A 15,532-nucleotide genomic window follows, 5' to 3' on the forward strand; every position below is an offset into this window, starting at 1 on the left:
ATAAAAAGCTTATTCTTTGCCTCAATGTTTGCTTAAATATATTCTACCTACTTTAAAAGGTGCTGTTTAATAAGGTAACTTTGAGTTTTGAATTATAATATAAAAGGTAGCCTTTAAGAAACCTACCTTATTGGGTTTTGTTTTCTCCACCTCTGACCCTTGAATGTTAGTACTGGAACGTTCCTGGTAGTGGTGAGGGGTGAAACTGGAATTCTGGTAAAATCCTAGTTTTGAAACTTGCTTTTTAACAAGTAGCTAATCCCCACAAATAGATAGAAATATATTTAGGATATAGGTATGTATGACTTTCTCTTTAATAAATGTGATAACATAGAATATGAATTTCCCTGAGTATAATAAAAACTATTAGATGAACATTTCCCAAAATATGTTCTGCAAGATTTTAATAGATAGCCCATAAAAAAGGTCTAGTATTCTTAATAAGGGTAAGAAATGCTTTAATACAGGACTGCAGAACTTTAGTGGACTAATGTACATTATATAGAACTTCAAATGGTAACTTTGTATACAGCATTTACCAAGCCTATTTGACTAGGAACTCTTTGGTTTTAGAGACCAAAGACACTAGTTTTGATGAATGTACTTTAGGGAAATTAGCATTTTTCCTGGGATGTTAGTTGCAAATATTTTTTCCTCATTTGTTGTTTGTCTTTTTATCATACTTCTCTTTTTGATATGAAGAACATTTTAATTTTTATGTTGTTAGATTTACCAAAATTAATTTAATGGCTTGTGGATTTTGTGTCCCACTAGAAGGCCTTTTCCCACTTTGAGATTATTTTTAAAATTTCTCCTGTGATTGTTTTAGGACTTTCATGGTTTTGTTTTGTATATTTAAACATCATTTATCTGTTTGAAATTTATTTTGGTGTAAGATGTGAGGCTTAGCACCAACCTTTTTTTCCTGATGGCTTCTTGACTTTCAAAACATGATTTACTAAATAAATCCATGAAATGAATTTTAGAACCAAGTTCAAAATAATCAATCATTTTGATATTTTATTAGAATTGCATTACATTTTAGAGTCATCATTTGGGAAAAATTGACCTGTTATGATATTAAGCTTTCCTATCTAGGAGTACAGTATATATTCACTATTTTTTATTGCAGTAAAATAGAATATAAAATTTACCACATTACAGTTTTTAAGTGTACAGTTCAGTGACATTAAGTACACTCACATTGTTGTACAACTCTACCACCATCCATCTCCAGAATGTTTCATCTTCTCAAACTGAAACTCAGTACACATTAAGTAATAACTCCCCATTTCCTCCTTCTCTAACCCCTGGCAACCACCATTATTCTTTATTTTTTAATGTTCTCTAGCACAGTTTTACTTATTTATTTAAATTTCATATAGGTTTACACATTTCTTAAGTTTATTTCAAGGTATTACACAGTGTTTGGTGCCCTTATGAACGATATCTTTTCTTCCCCCACTACAGATTTTAACTGCCTATTTTTAAATGGTTTTTTTTTTTTTTTTGGAATAATTTTAGACTGACAGAAAAGTTGCAAAGGTAATACAGAGAATTCCTGTATATCCCTGACCTAGTTTCCCCTAATGTTCACCTTATGTTACCAAGGTACATTAGTCAAAAATAAGAAATGAACATTGGTATGTAACTATTAACTAAATGCCAGACTTCATTCTGATTTCACCAGTTTTTCTACTAATGTCCTTTTCTGTTTCAGGATTCATTCCAGGATAATGCATTGCATTTAGTAATTGGTTACTCCTTAAAATTTCTATAATATATATAGCTACATTTCCTTTCTATTTCCAAATGCTGTACTTGTGAGTCCTTTTTTCCCTTGAATTTTCTTTAGGCTTGTTGAAGATACATTTATATTTATTGATCTTTTTGAAAACCCACCTTTGGCTTTATTTATCAGTTTCTGTTTTCTTTTTCTTAATGTGTTAAGTTATGCTTTTGCATTTATTAATTCCTCCTGTATTCTTTTGGTTTTGTCATTTTTCTATTTCCTTGAATTGAATGGTTTTAAAAAATTAATTAACTAATTAGTTAGTTTGTTTGTTTATTATCAAGGGAGAGGTATGAGCTGGAGCTGTAGATTTGAGAGTCATCAGGTACAGATGGTATCAAACCTGGAGACTTGGATGTGAGTGAGTGTAGATAGAGATGATGAAGAGGCCCCAAGGACTGAGTTCTGGGCAATGCCTATGTTTTATAGGTTGTGTGTGTGTGTGTGAGTGTGAGTGTGTGTTTGAAAGGGAAGGGGAACCAGCTAAAGAGATAGGTGGTAGCAGTGAAATTAATGGTATTGGCTGTGGCAGTGCCTTCTGGCTCAGTGATGAGGCAGAGATGTGAGTTTAGGTTCCAGACCAGCTCCACCTTATGTAGTATGTGTTTGCAGGTGGCTTCTCTGGGAACCTGGACTGTCTGGGTGACTGTGGAGACTGCTTTTTGTGGGTGGTCCCGCAGGCAGGGTGGGGCTATTATTCCAGCCCCTCACTTCTCCAGAGGACAGTAGGTGGTTGCAGGGGATAGAGGGTCACAAGAGACTGTGGTTCCGGCTAGTTTCTCTGGGAGTGGTGTGACAGCTGTCATACAACCTTCCTGTGATGAAATGTGCATGTCATGCCTCTATAATTAACAGCGCTATCAAGGGCCTGGGTTTACTCTTCTGTTCTTGAGTCTCTTCAGAAAAGAAATCAGGAATGGCACATGCTGATGTCATCATTTTCCCAGAATCCTACTTCCTCATTTGCTTTAAACGTTGCAGGGCTTTTTGTTGTTTGACTATGCCACCATTTAGTCAGTCAGTCCCTGTATCGATGGAGATTTTTGTTTGGTTCAGTATTTTACTATCACAAATATGGACAGTCTTTTGCAGGTATTTGTATCTTTATCTGTCTGGTAGATTCCTAGAAGTGAAATTGCAACATCAAACGATATGTACATTTTAAGTTTTAATATAAATGACTAAGTTATACTCCCCCATCAAGGTACTGTGCTCCATTTTTGATCGAACACATTTAGCTGAATGTACACTTGTTCTGTGAAAAACAGGCAATGGGCTATTTCTTGTGGCAGAACTAAAGAGAGTCTGAGTTTCTCTGTCAAGTCGATAGTAAGGGTAATGTTGTAGGGGCTACATCAGCTTAATTCCTTTAATTTTTCCTTTTCTCTTTCATTCTGATAGTCAGTTAATATTATTTCTCCAGGCTATAAGGTAAAGAATAAAGGGAGTAGAAAACAAAAGTGTGAATTGACTGTTTAGCAAACTTGTTCTTAAAATACAAGTGTCAGTCCCAGAAGTGGAAAACATTGAGATTCACTAACATAATGTCTTATATCCAGTACCTGAGGTTATATTTTAGGTTATATGATTCATTGGTGTTAGTCCCTTTTTGTTGACTTGAAAGGCCTGGATTAAAAGCCTTAAAAGCCTTGGGGTAAGAGGGCTGGGGGAGGGATGTAGTTTGGGTGCCTTTTCGTAACTCATTATAAAGTCTTCTCTGTCTCAATAAGGCAGACTTCAGGGTTCAAGTCAGCACAGGCAAGGGGATACTTTATTTGGTGAGTGTAGGATAGATAAGGGCAGATGTATAAATGACAAGATAACTTAGTAAATTTTTGGTATTTAGGCATCAATAATTTGGTATATGAGCTAGTGTTGCCCTCAGTTAACAGTGGCTAGTGCAGTGGTTTTCAAAATTCAGGGGCAACTAGAAAGTGCCAAATATTTTGCTGTGTGCTACATACCAGTCTCTATTCCTTGGGACCTGTAATACAGGTAAGGGTATCCCTATTTTATAGATAAAACAGAGGCTCAGAGTGGTTTAGCAAACCTGCCCCACATCACAGCTCAGCACTTTAACATACTCTATTATTTCCTCCAGGAGGGCAAATAAGTTTAAAAAATGTAATGTTTATTGTGTGTATTATATGTGCCTTTGACATTTTAGGGGAGCGCACACAGTCTTCTTCAGTTAAGAAATTATTCGGAAGTATGCAAAAACTGTCGTGAAGCATACAAAACTCTGAGTAGTCTGTACTGTGAAATGCAAAAAATGAATGAACTTGAAAATAAGGCTGAATCTGGAACACACTTATGCATTGACGTGGAAGATGCAGTAAGTACCTTGCTTCTGATACAACACGTGGTTTGCAGTGTTGTTGAATATGCCTTCAGTATTATTATTGGAATTTGCATATGGTATCTTCAACCAGAAATAACTAGTTGCTAAGTAGTAAAGTTTTAGAATATCCTGATGTGTCAAACTAAAATGGAAATTAATCAGGTACTTCATAAGTAAGTTGATAATTTGGTATATTTGACTTCTTTTTATTAAGTATAGTTGATTTACAATATTATATTCGTTTCAGGTATACAACATAGTGATTTACTATTTTTATAGATTATGCTCCATTTATACATTTTGTTTTTTAAGTTTGATAATGTGTGTCATTTTCAGAGGTGTGGGTGTTGTTAAATGTTTTCATTTCAGTTTCTTGTGCACTTGTTGCTAATTCAAGAAGTCTCTAGGTTTTGCTACAATATGTTTCTGAAGCCATTCCTCAGTTACTTCCTATCCCGTTGCTTTGTTTATTTCTTTATATCTGTTACCATCTGAAAAGTTTTGTTTACTTATTTGTAGTCTTTCTCCCCTTACTAAAATATAAACCATATGAGAACAAGGACGTCATGGCCTTTTAGTTCACTGTTCAGTATCTAGAACAGCGCCTAGCAAATAGTGGGCCCTTAGTAACATGTATTGATTGAATGAATAGTCAACAGAAACTTTTTCCTCAGTTGAATAGCCTGCCTTTACATGGGGCACCACTAGATGGCAATCATGCCTTTTTATGGGAATACGATGCCTGACTATTGAGGCATTAGAGGAAACTGAAAATTTATTGGCAAAAAACAGAGAACTTGTGGTCAAAATTGGTAAACTTAATGTTTGAGAATGATGAGTGTGAATTATAGCAGCTCAGAGTGAACATAGTGGATCTGTAATATTTAGAATGGTAAAAAGCACTTAAAATGGATACACCATGGGGATTTTTGTTTGTTACTGCTCTGTTACTAATGTTTAGAGTAGTACCTGGCTTCTAGTAGGTTCCCAATAAATAATAAACATCTTTTTAAAGAATAATAGTCTATTTTTTTTTAAATAAAGAAGAAAAATGAATATTGGTTCTATGACACAAGTTGGATTACACAGCAAATCAACATGACCAACCTATTTTAGAACATCCATCTTTGCAATAAACAAAAATTACAACAGACATACAGTGCACCATTTGTAAACCATATCTCAATTAAACAAAATCCAGGCAAGAACAGTTGTAAACGCTAAATTTGATAGCTTCCTTACATCATTTAACCTGTTTGACAGAAATCATGAGCTCAGTGAAAGTGAGATACTGCAGCCCCTAAGTGTATCTAGGGGCTAAATAAGATATTAATATTGTCTAATAAAGTTTCCATGACTCATTAGATATTATGTACTTAAAAAATTACTTGCCATGAGTATGAATCTTTCATAGTATCTTAGATAAGCTATTAAGCATGTCATAGATATCATCTCTTGAAGAGAAGCCCTATAAAGTTGATATTTTTATCTCCATTCTAAAAATATTGCAACAAGCTCAGTGAGATTACATAGGTAACATATGAAAGAAAATATTTTGTTTGTTTGTTTTTGTGAGACTTCCCCTCCCCCCCAGTTTTGTTGAGATGTACTTGACAAATAAAATTGTAATATATTTAAAGTGTACAGTATGATGATTTGATATACATACATATTGCAAAAGGATTCCCACAGTCTAATTATTGACATTCATCACCTCACATAGTTACCCTTTTAAATCTTTTTTAATGAATGAAGCACAGTATATTTCTATTGATACAAGTTCTGTGTTTAAAGTCTGTGAAAAGCTGACATTCTTTGGACAGTATTGAATTTACAATATGAAATTTCTGTATGGATATAAATTTATACAATGACTAATCGTGAACCAACTTATTTCCCTGACAGAAGAAATTGTCCTCAACTATTAATAGATTTTTTAGGGATGTGTATTTAGTCTAAATTTGCGGTTCTTTTTATTGACAAAATAATTGTATGAAATTGAAGACAAATTAAATATAAAATAGAGTAACATTATTTGTTATTGTTTCAGATGAATATTACTCGAAAACTTTGGAGTCGAACTTTCAACTGTTCAGTCCCTTGCAGTGACACAGTGCCTGTAATTGCTGTTGCTGTGTTCATTCTCTTTCTACCTGTTGTCTTCTACCTTAGTAGTTTTCTTCACTCAGAGCAAAAGAAACGCAAACTCATTCTACGTAAGTTTCTTTTTATGGTTGTTCATTTATTTAGATTAAAAACCTGTATTTAAAAAAATCTAAGCCTGTTTTAGAAATAATATATACTCTGAGAACTCAAACTATATTAGCCTAAAACAGCTCTCTTCTTCAAATTTTACAACTGTGCTTACTAACAGAAGAGATGTGTAAGTTAAGTGACTTTATAATCAAACTTTAACATACAGTATCTTTCAGAAGCTTTAATTGAGAAAGCTAGATTCCCTGGAATAAGGTTGACAACAACAAAGGAATAGCAACAAAGGCTTTGCAGACCTGAAATAGCCATAATAGGGAGATAAATAGTAGAGAGCTCTTAGGCCCATTGGCAGAACCACCCATGACAGAACCACCAAACAAGTAGCAGGCAGGGAGAAACTGTAGCTTACACACAGACAATTTGTTTATGAACAAATTGGAATTGTAGTTGCAAGAAAGTTACTTGACACATAGCATGTGCTCAGTATGTGTTCATTCCTTTCCTTTCTCCCCATCAAATAGGGCAGAGCAGAAAAAAACACTAACTAGAAGGTCCCAACTAGCCAAAGAAAAGTGACCTCCAAATCTCGTAGGTTTCTTGTTTATTATCAGAATGAAAGTATGGGCTTATCCCTTAGTAATTTTAGTTTTTTTAAAAGAATGTTTTCTGGAGAAAAAAAAGTCAGGCTTTTTTTCTCTCAAATATTATTCCTAGTCTAGGAACCTATGATATAAAAATTCTTTCCCCTGTAAATTTCTTTCTGGCATTTCTTCATGATTTATCTAACTTCACTTCTAATATATCTAACTTAAAAAAAAAAAACAGATTGCTTGTAGATCAGTTTACATTGAATTTGTAATGTCTTGTCACCTCAAAAAGCTAGCTACTAGAGGAGAGAGTCTTTATCATGAGTGTATTTAGTAAAGTATTTTGAAGATTGCCAGCATTCTGTAAATATGTAATAACTCGGGCCTAAAAGTGCTTCTTTAGAGTAATAACAAAACATTGCAGGGACCTCACCGTTGAGAAACTATATTTTCCAGGGCTTGGTGTATTTTAAAGTTTAGCGTCTTATTTGCTTTGCAAATCTATTTAACTCTACAGAAGATATATAGTACTTCTGATCAGTGTTTTTGTTTGTTTGATTGTTTTCACAATAAAAGTCATTACCATCCATTTGCTTGTATAAGCCACAAATCTTGTAGTCGTTTAATTTCTTTTAATATCTTTCAATATCTGAACTCTTTTTCTTTTCTTTTCTTTCCCCATTCCCTTATTCCCTCCCCTACCCCTTTTCAATTCATCAGCGAGTACTGCCAGCTCTATTTCCAAAAAGCTATCTTAAATTATCTTTTCTCTATCCCCATTGGTAATACCTTAGCCCAGGCCATCACCGTCTCTTACCAGCACTAAGGCAGAGGTCCCTTAACTGGTATCCCTACTTCTACTTCTTGACCCACTACAATCCATTGTCGGTATAGTGGCTAGAGTAAATTTTTAAACATAAATTTTACCACATGCTCCTCTCCCATTTGAAACCCTTCCCGTGTACCCATCGCACCTAGAATAAAATACAGACTTATTCCAAGGTCTGCTTTCCAAGCTGCATGTGACCTGGTCCCCATCTGCCTTCCTAAACTCCTGTGTCTACCCGTCTCCTTTCTCATGATGCTGTATGTAGGCAGTCTGGCCTTCTTTCTGCTCCTCTCAAACACCAAGCTCATTCACGCTGCCCTCTTTCCGAGGTTCTTGTATTTTTCCCTCTCTGCTTTCCTTGACTGGCTCCTTGTCATCCAGGACTTAGGTCAAAGGTTACTTACACAAAGAGAACTTTTATGACCCCCCCAACCTAAGAATACACCCTTTTTAAAATTCTTCTGTATCATCTTTCTTTAATAGCATTTAATCACTATTTAGCCTATTTAAATTAACTTTTCCACTTATTTTCTACCTCATTTGTTTGTCTACCCTGACTCAACTGTAAGTTCCATCAGAAAAAGGATTTTGTTTATGTTGCTCACCACTATATCACCAGCATCTAGAAAGTACCTGGCCCATAGTAGATACTCAAAAATATTTGTTGAATAAAAGAACATTGTACTTAATGTTAGCAACTCCTAGAGTGTGTTCCTTAAAATACTAGTCCTGTGAAATTCCTTTTCATGAGCTTCGTAATGTACCTGAATATAAATTAAGGCCTCTGAGATTACATCCCCCAAACTTGACAATAGGACCTTTGCATAATACCTATTAATGTTTCATAGAAGCATTGTTTATGAATTAAATGATGAACTTAAGGAAATGCTAGTGTAAGCAAATAGTTCTTGTGCTGATACCTCATGGAAATTTTAATTTACTTTTCTTTATGCTACCATTTTATATGCTTCCATTCATCAAGTCCTATGGTAGGAATTAGGGATTTAAAAAGGAACAAAGCACAATAGATGCCCTCAAAGAACATACCGACCGTAATCCAATCATTACAACAAATGTAGTAGAAGTGCATACGGTGTGGTTGGACCACAGAGGGATAGAAGACGAACTCTGCATTTGGGGTGTTGGAATTCACCATTAGAAGATCCCTGGAGTAGAATTTTGGAGGATGTAGGGATTTATCAGATAGAGAATAAGGAAGCAAGGAAGTTGTAGTTGTATGTACTCACTGGTATTGCTACCTGGTTAGTTTAATGAATTTGGTAAATAGAAACTAGATTACTTTTAATAATTTTAAACAACATTAAAAAAAAAAACCCTTTTGATTTAGTTTGCTTCCCAAATCCACTGAAGGCTTAAGAAGTAGACTTTCAGTTTAGGCTGAAGCAATACACTGGTCCAGGAAGCCATGTTGTCATCTTCCACTTAGAGTTGTCAGGGGAGACCCTGACAGAAACTAGAACAGTGGTTCTCATCCTTGGCCACATACCAGAATTGTCTGCAGAGCTTTCAAAACACAAAAACAAAAATTAAATGCCTGAATCCCATTGCAGACCTTCTAAATCATAACCTCTATTCTAGTGTTGAGAACCTCTGAAGTAGAGAGATTCCTAGTTATCCAATGTAAGATACTTTCACTATGGCATGGTTGTTTTTAATTTCTGGAACATGAGAAACATTCATGTTTAACTAAAGAACAAAACATATTATCAAGCCAAATAGCCATGATTTTCTTATTAACTCTAATGACTCAGTCCCATTAGCATCATGATCAAAACTGATTGTACATATTTTATTAGCTGCCATATATGTTTGTGCACATGTGTGTAATATCCAACTCACTTTTCTTTGTAAGCCATTTGAATGTGTTTTTTTTTAAACATTACAGAGTTCTTTCACTGAATTCTTTTAAGAGAAATTTAGATTTGGATTTCTAGATTAGACTTTCAAATATATAATTTTATTATTATACTTTACAGCACTTCCATTTTTAAAGTAGAGTACTTTCATTTTTATTACATATTTAAGACTGTATTGTTCAGGCTGTTATAAATTATGTCTGTTTTATTTGGTACTGCTTCTAACAAAGTCATGTGCAGCTTCTAGCAAAGTTATATCTTTTGAGGTTGGTAGAAAAAAATAGATTTAGGTTTAATTCTTATAAGATTGAATCTATTCAGATTCAAACATAGAATTAATAGATGAATACTATAGTTTACATAAAATAATGAATAATCATGTTTAGAGAATTAAATTTAAGTTAAAATATAATACTTTTGATTTATTTAGCCAAACGTCTCAAGTCCAGTACCAGCTTTGCAAACATTCAAGAAAATTCACACTGAAACCTACAGAATGGAGAATTGACATCATATCCCATGGATGAATGGTGGAAGACACAGCTTGGTCCAAAAGAAGATAAACCGTGATTTAACAAGTCAAGTTCTTAAGAAATGCAAGGACTTCAGATTTATTTTTAAATAAGAATTTTCAATTTTTCTTTCCTGTTCCACCCCCTTTTTAAGGGTTTGGGTATTTTTAATTTACAGGCATAGCAATGTTGTCTATTTTAAAGTGTATTTGTTATAATAACAAAAGATGCAAGAACAATCTTGTTTTATTTTGTAGGCATATTGTTACTATTTGAGACTTCCTGTATCTCCTTAGTTAACATAGTATCTCTAGTAGCAAAGTTTTTGAGAACTAACATTTAAAAATTAATCAGTTATAGCAAAGACTTTGAAAAAAATTTACTTGCCGAAAAGTAGCAAGTCCAAAGATTAAGTTTCTCACCATTGCAGTATTATTGTCACATATATTTAATATGTCATATATTACAAATAATATGTAATTCAATCTCTGGTTTCCTTAAAGTCATTTTTGAAACCACTAGTTATAAACCTCCCCCAAAATTTTTAGAAATGGAAAGGCACATTACATTTATCTTTGTAAAAAGATTTATGGTAACTGGTTTCTTACTTGACTTTTATAAATAGTGTTTTACACCTTATTTTTGCCTTTATTTCATAAGTAATTTGAAATCACTGGACTGCTTTATTATATTCAGGGTAAGATGATTCTTTTTGTACCAGGGATTTGCATTGTGGATTATATTATTTGGCAATTTATAATTTATTACCACTTTAAATCAAATGTAACATTGTCACAATGTATTTAAATTATGATTTTTTAATAGAGATTTTCTCTTGGGATATATGGGGAGTTTGGGAGGGGAGAAAAAGGAAGAGTAAAAAAAAGCCTAAGATTCAGAAAATAGACAGGGACCAGAGGGGATGCTCACTATAAGAATATTGAATGGTTTGTACTGGGGGGTGTGAGTCAGAAAGAGAATCTGATACAGAAAGTAGTTCAGTTAAGATGATGCTTATTTTTTTCTAAATTATTTAAATCAGATAAAAGTGATATATGATTGAAATGAAGTCAGATAGTTCACACTCGAAAACAAATTCCTTTCTGGAATGTTTATATCAACCTTTCAAAAAAAGCTTCATTTCAGAATTGTTCACATTTTTTTCCCTCAGGTTTTTAGCATTAGGTGTTTCACTTGTTAATTCCTTCTAGCTGTCTTGGTGGAAATAGGCTTTCTTTTCTTCTTTCTTTCTTTCTTTCTTTCTTTCTTTCTTTCTTTCTTTAATATAAAGCCTACTTTATATAGAAAAACAGTTTGCTTAATTGGTACAAGAATCAGAATCCCTTTATACACTGTAAAATGCTCTTATAGAGAGACAAAAAAGTGTTTTTATTATTTTTTAAAATGTTTACCATATATGCAGAGTGAAAGAGAAGGCTCATCCTTGGATATGCAACATATCCAAAAGCTGTTACAGTTTTTCTAGTCTGCTGTGATCCATTTAAAATGTGCTGGGGTTTATTCTGCTGTTACTGTTCATGCTGCTGATGCTAATAGCACTGTCTTGATTTGAAGCATATGGTTGAGGGCCATTGAAAGCAATCTTTCATTAATGCAGATAAAATCAGTTTACATGTACAAAGTTACAAAATGGCATATTTGATTCTGTAAGAAGTGACTCTTTGAGCACCTTTTAATATCATGTATTTCTGAAAACCATTGCTTTTGGATATGGTTGCTAATAAGCACTTTACAAAAGAAAAGGCAGCCTTTAATATTTTTCTGGTTGAGTCATTGCTCTGTAGAAGTAGCATCAGCAATAGATTTCAAAAATAAGCATTAAGCATTACAGTAAAGTGTATAAATATTTCATTTGTAAAGTTGTATTGAAAAGTTCTTTGCATAGTTCTGAATTCTTAGATCCACAGCATATGTGTGTGCACCAGAACATCTTCAGTTTTTTGGCACTTTGAAATAAACAAACTAGCTTAAGGAAATTAAAGTGCTATATTTTATTTTTATTATTTATTTATTTACTTACTTATTTATTTATTGGCTGCATTGGGTCTTCGTCACTGCACGCGGGCTTTCTCTAGTTGCGGCGAGTGGAGGCTACTCTTCGTTGAGGTGCTCAGGCTTCTCATTGCGGTGGCTTCTCTTTGTTTCAGAGCGTGGGCTCTAGGCGCATGGGCTTCAGTTGTTGTGGCACATGGGCTCTAGAGTGCAGGCTCAGTAGTTGTGGCGCATGGGCTTAGTTGCTCTGCGGCATGTGGGATCTTCCTGGACCAGGGCTCGAACCCGTGTCCCCTGCATTAGTAGGTGGGTTCTTAACCACTGCGCCACCAGGGAAGTCCATATGCTGTATTCTTACAATAAAGTAAGCTACAGAAAAGAAAATGTTATTAAGAAAATCATAAGGAAGAAAAATATGTTTACAGTACTGTACTGTATTTATCGATACTATAAGTTTATGTCATTTGTTTACAAGATGAATTGTCTGTCAGTCCCTACATCAATATTGTCTTATATGATGCAAAATACTGTAGATGTTATACGTATTACTAACACTAGACATCAAAAATGAAGAGATAATGTGAAAAAGAAATTCAGTTTATTTACAGGTATAACAATTCATGCATTGATAATGAAGAAGCAGCTATATGATTGCTTTATGGTAGCCTAGGATAATCAATGCAATTGCTTCATGGTAGCCTAGCCTGCTCACTAATGAATGAATTGTTATAAAATTTTTATGGCATGCATTATTGCAGTCATATTCATGATACAGTATTGGAAACATAATTATATATTTTAAAAAAACACTTCCCTGTGATGATAGGCTGATACACAATTTCTCCAATTATGAAAGAGAGAGGCATACTGTACAGTTACGTAATTCTTTGAAAGCAAAGTTATAAAACAGTAAGAAAACTAACATCATTAATGTTATGTTAAATATCACTCACCTTGTGCCTATGTAGGGATAGGCTATCCACTTCAATACAAGTCTTGCACTTGCACATGATGTTCTACACATATATTTTTGTATATATGTTGGGAAAAAAAATCTGTGTATGAATAGACCTGCACATTTCAAAGACAAGTTGTTCAAGGGTCAACTGTACCTTAAAGAAATCACTATTGCCTTCTGGCTTGCAAATTTTCTGATGACAGGTCTGCTGTGATTCTTATATTTGTTCTTCTTTATGTAACATTTTTATTTTCTGACTGCCTTCAAGATTTCCTCTTAACTTTCATTTTTCAACAGTTTTACTACGATGTGTCTTGGTATGTTTTTCTTTGTATTTATTCTGCTTGGGATTCTCTGAGCCTCTTGGATTTTTTGGTTGTATATCATTAATTTTGGAAAATTCTCATCCATTATACCATCAAATATTCTTCTGTCCTGTTCTCTCTCTCTCTTCTCCTTCTGGGACTCCAATTAGATTTATGTTAGACCATTTGATATTGTCCCACAGCTCTGTTGGATACACTCTTCTGTTTTTATTTACTCTCTTTTTCTTTTATGTTTCAGTGTGCATCATTTCTATCGACCTACTTCAGGTTCACTGATTCTTTCTTGTGCTGTGTCCAGTCTATTAATAAGCCTGTCAAAATGATTCTTCATCTCTTGATACTGTATTTTTATTCCCAGGGTTTCCATTTAACTCTTTTTTATAGTTTCTATCTCTCTGCTGAAATTCTCTGTTTTTGTATACTGTCCACTCATTCCACTAGATCCCTTAGCATTTTAATCACAGTTACTTTAAATTCCTGTTGGATAGTGTCAATATCTAGGTCATCTCTGGATCTAGTTCTGTTAACTATTTTATCTCTCTTTTTTTTTTTTTAAATGAATTTGTCTGTTTTTCTCTTTTTTTTTTTTTTTTAATTTATTTATGGCTGTGTTGGGTCTTCGTTTCTGTGCGAGGGCCTTCTCCAGCTGCGGCAAGTGGGGGCCACTCCTCATCGCGGTGCGCGGGCCTCTCACCATCGCGGCCTGTCTTGTTGCGGAGCACAGGCTCCAGACGCGCAGGCTCAGCAATTGTGGCTCACGGACCCAGCCGCTCCGCGGCATGTGGGATCCTCCCAGACCAGGGCTCGAACCCCTGTGCCCCGCATCGGCAGGCAGATTCTCAACCACTGCGCCACCAGGGAAGCCCTATTTTATCTCTTGACAGTGGATCATTGTCATTTTTTTCTCTTGCTTTTTAATGTGTCTTATAATTTTGGATTGAATGTCAGACATTGCATGTAAAAGAACAGTAGAAACTGAGGTAGATAGTATTTATACCTACAGTGGGCACACCTCTCCTTCTCTTGGGCCATTAGTATGGGAGTACCAAGTAACTCTCAGTAGTAGTTGATCTGGGCTTGGGTTTTATTGTTGATATTGTAACCTTCAATATACCACAACTTTAAAATTCATCCAGTGGTGAACTGCTGCTACTTTGTGTTTAGTGAGTGGCCTAGAATGCCAGGGAGTTTTTCTCAGTGTCCCTGCTTCACCCTCTTGCTTTCAGCAGACTGCACAACTGTACTACAAGTGGAATCTCTGCAAGTCCTGCCCCTCCCTTAGCTCTAGGGATCTGTTGCTTGTTTCTTTGAGCAAGTTTTGTGGTTGGGGCAGGCAGTGTTTTCCCCCCTAGCCTCAGTCTCATGCAGGCCCTGGGCTCTTGAGCTTTATAGGTGCACCTCCTTCTCCCCATGGCAGTCAGACTCTGCATTGTAATGGGGTGGGGGGACGGTTCTTAAATGAGAGTAAGTTTCCTGTCCCTCTCTCACTGGCAGCAGACCTAATGCTTTGCATTAGGGCAGGATCCTGGTCACAGATGGGTTTCCTACCCCCCTCCAGCATCTGATGCTTTTTCCTTCAACTCCTTCTCTACTACAGCCTTTTCCTGGAACCAGGGAACAGGAAGGTTTTGTACCACTCCTCTAGTGGCAGATGGCTCTTTCTTTGTATAAAAGAACATGGGTTTCATGCCTTTACCCCAGTGGCAGATGGTTATCTGCATGCCTGTGTCACCAAAGGGTGGCTCTTTCAGTTTTCCTGATCTACCCCCCATTTTTCTTATGAACACCCAGTGGAGGCCTATGGAAAAGAGCTGGCAAGTGAGGGCAGACTCTTCTTGTATCTGTGGCTCCTGGGGATTCTAAGCTGTCACACTGGCCCATACTTTGTCTTTAAGCATTTGTTAAAATTTCGAGTTTTTTCCTCTTACTGTTTTGGCTGCTACTCTTCCTTCTGTACTCTGCCCAAAGAAACATAGTTTGTAGGAGCAGAGCTTCTTGTTTTTCTATATCCTAAGTGGGACTGGAACTCATTGATTGCTTCTTTGTTGTCAAGTTTTTTCTTGACAGCAAATTGCTGTGCAAT

The 15,532-nt window shown here is 35.2% G+C and overlaps 1 protein-coding gene across 1 annotated transcript in view; it reads left to right on the top strand.

The window, feature by feature from the left end:
- OSTM1 (osteoclastogenesis associated transmembrane protein 1) overlaps positions 1-11,378 on the top strand; it is a 36,924-nt gene extending 25,546 nt beyond the window's left edge. Inside the window, exons 4-6 of the mRNA XM_059942007.1 lie at positions 3,960-4,127; positions 6,184-6,349; positions 10,071-11,378. Of these exons, the coding sequence (XP_059797990.1) occupies positions 3,960-4,127; positions 6,184-6,349; positions 10,071-10,126 (390 nt within the window). The 3' untranslated portion in view covers positions 10,127-11,378. The remainder of the gene's footprint in view (positions 1-3,959; positions 4,128-6,183; positions 6,350-10,070) is intronic.
- The last annotated feature ends 4,154 nt before the right edge of the window (positions 11,379-15,532 follow it).

The sequence above is a fragment of the Balaenoptera ricei genome, chromosome 12, assembly GCF_028023285.1.
Source record: "Balaenoptera ricei isolate mBalRic1 chromosome 12, mBalRic1.hap2, whole genome shotgun sequence".
In the NCBI taxonomy this organism is placed as follows: domain Eukaryota; kingdom Metazoa; phylum Chordata; class Mammalia; order Artiodactyla; family Balaenopteridae; genus Balaenoptera; species Balaenoptera ricei.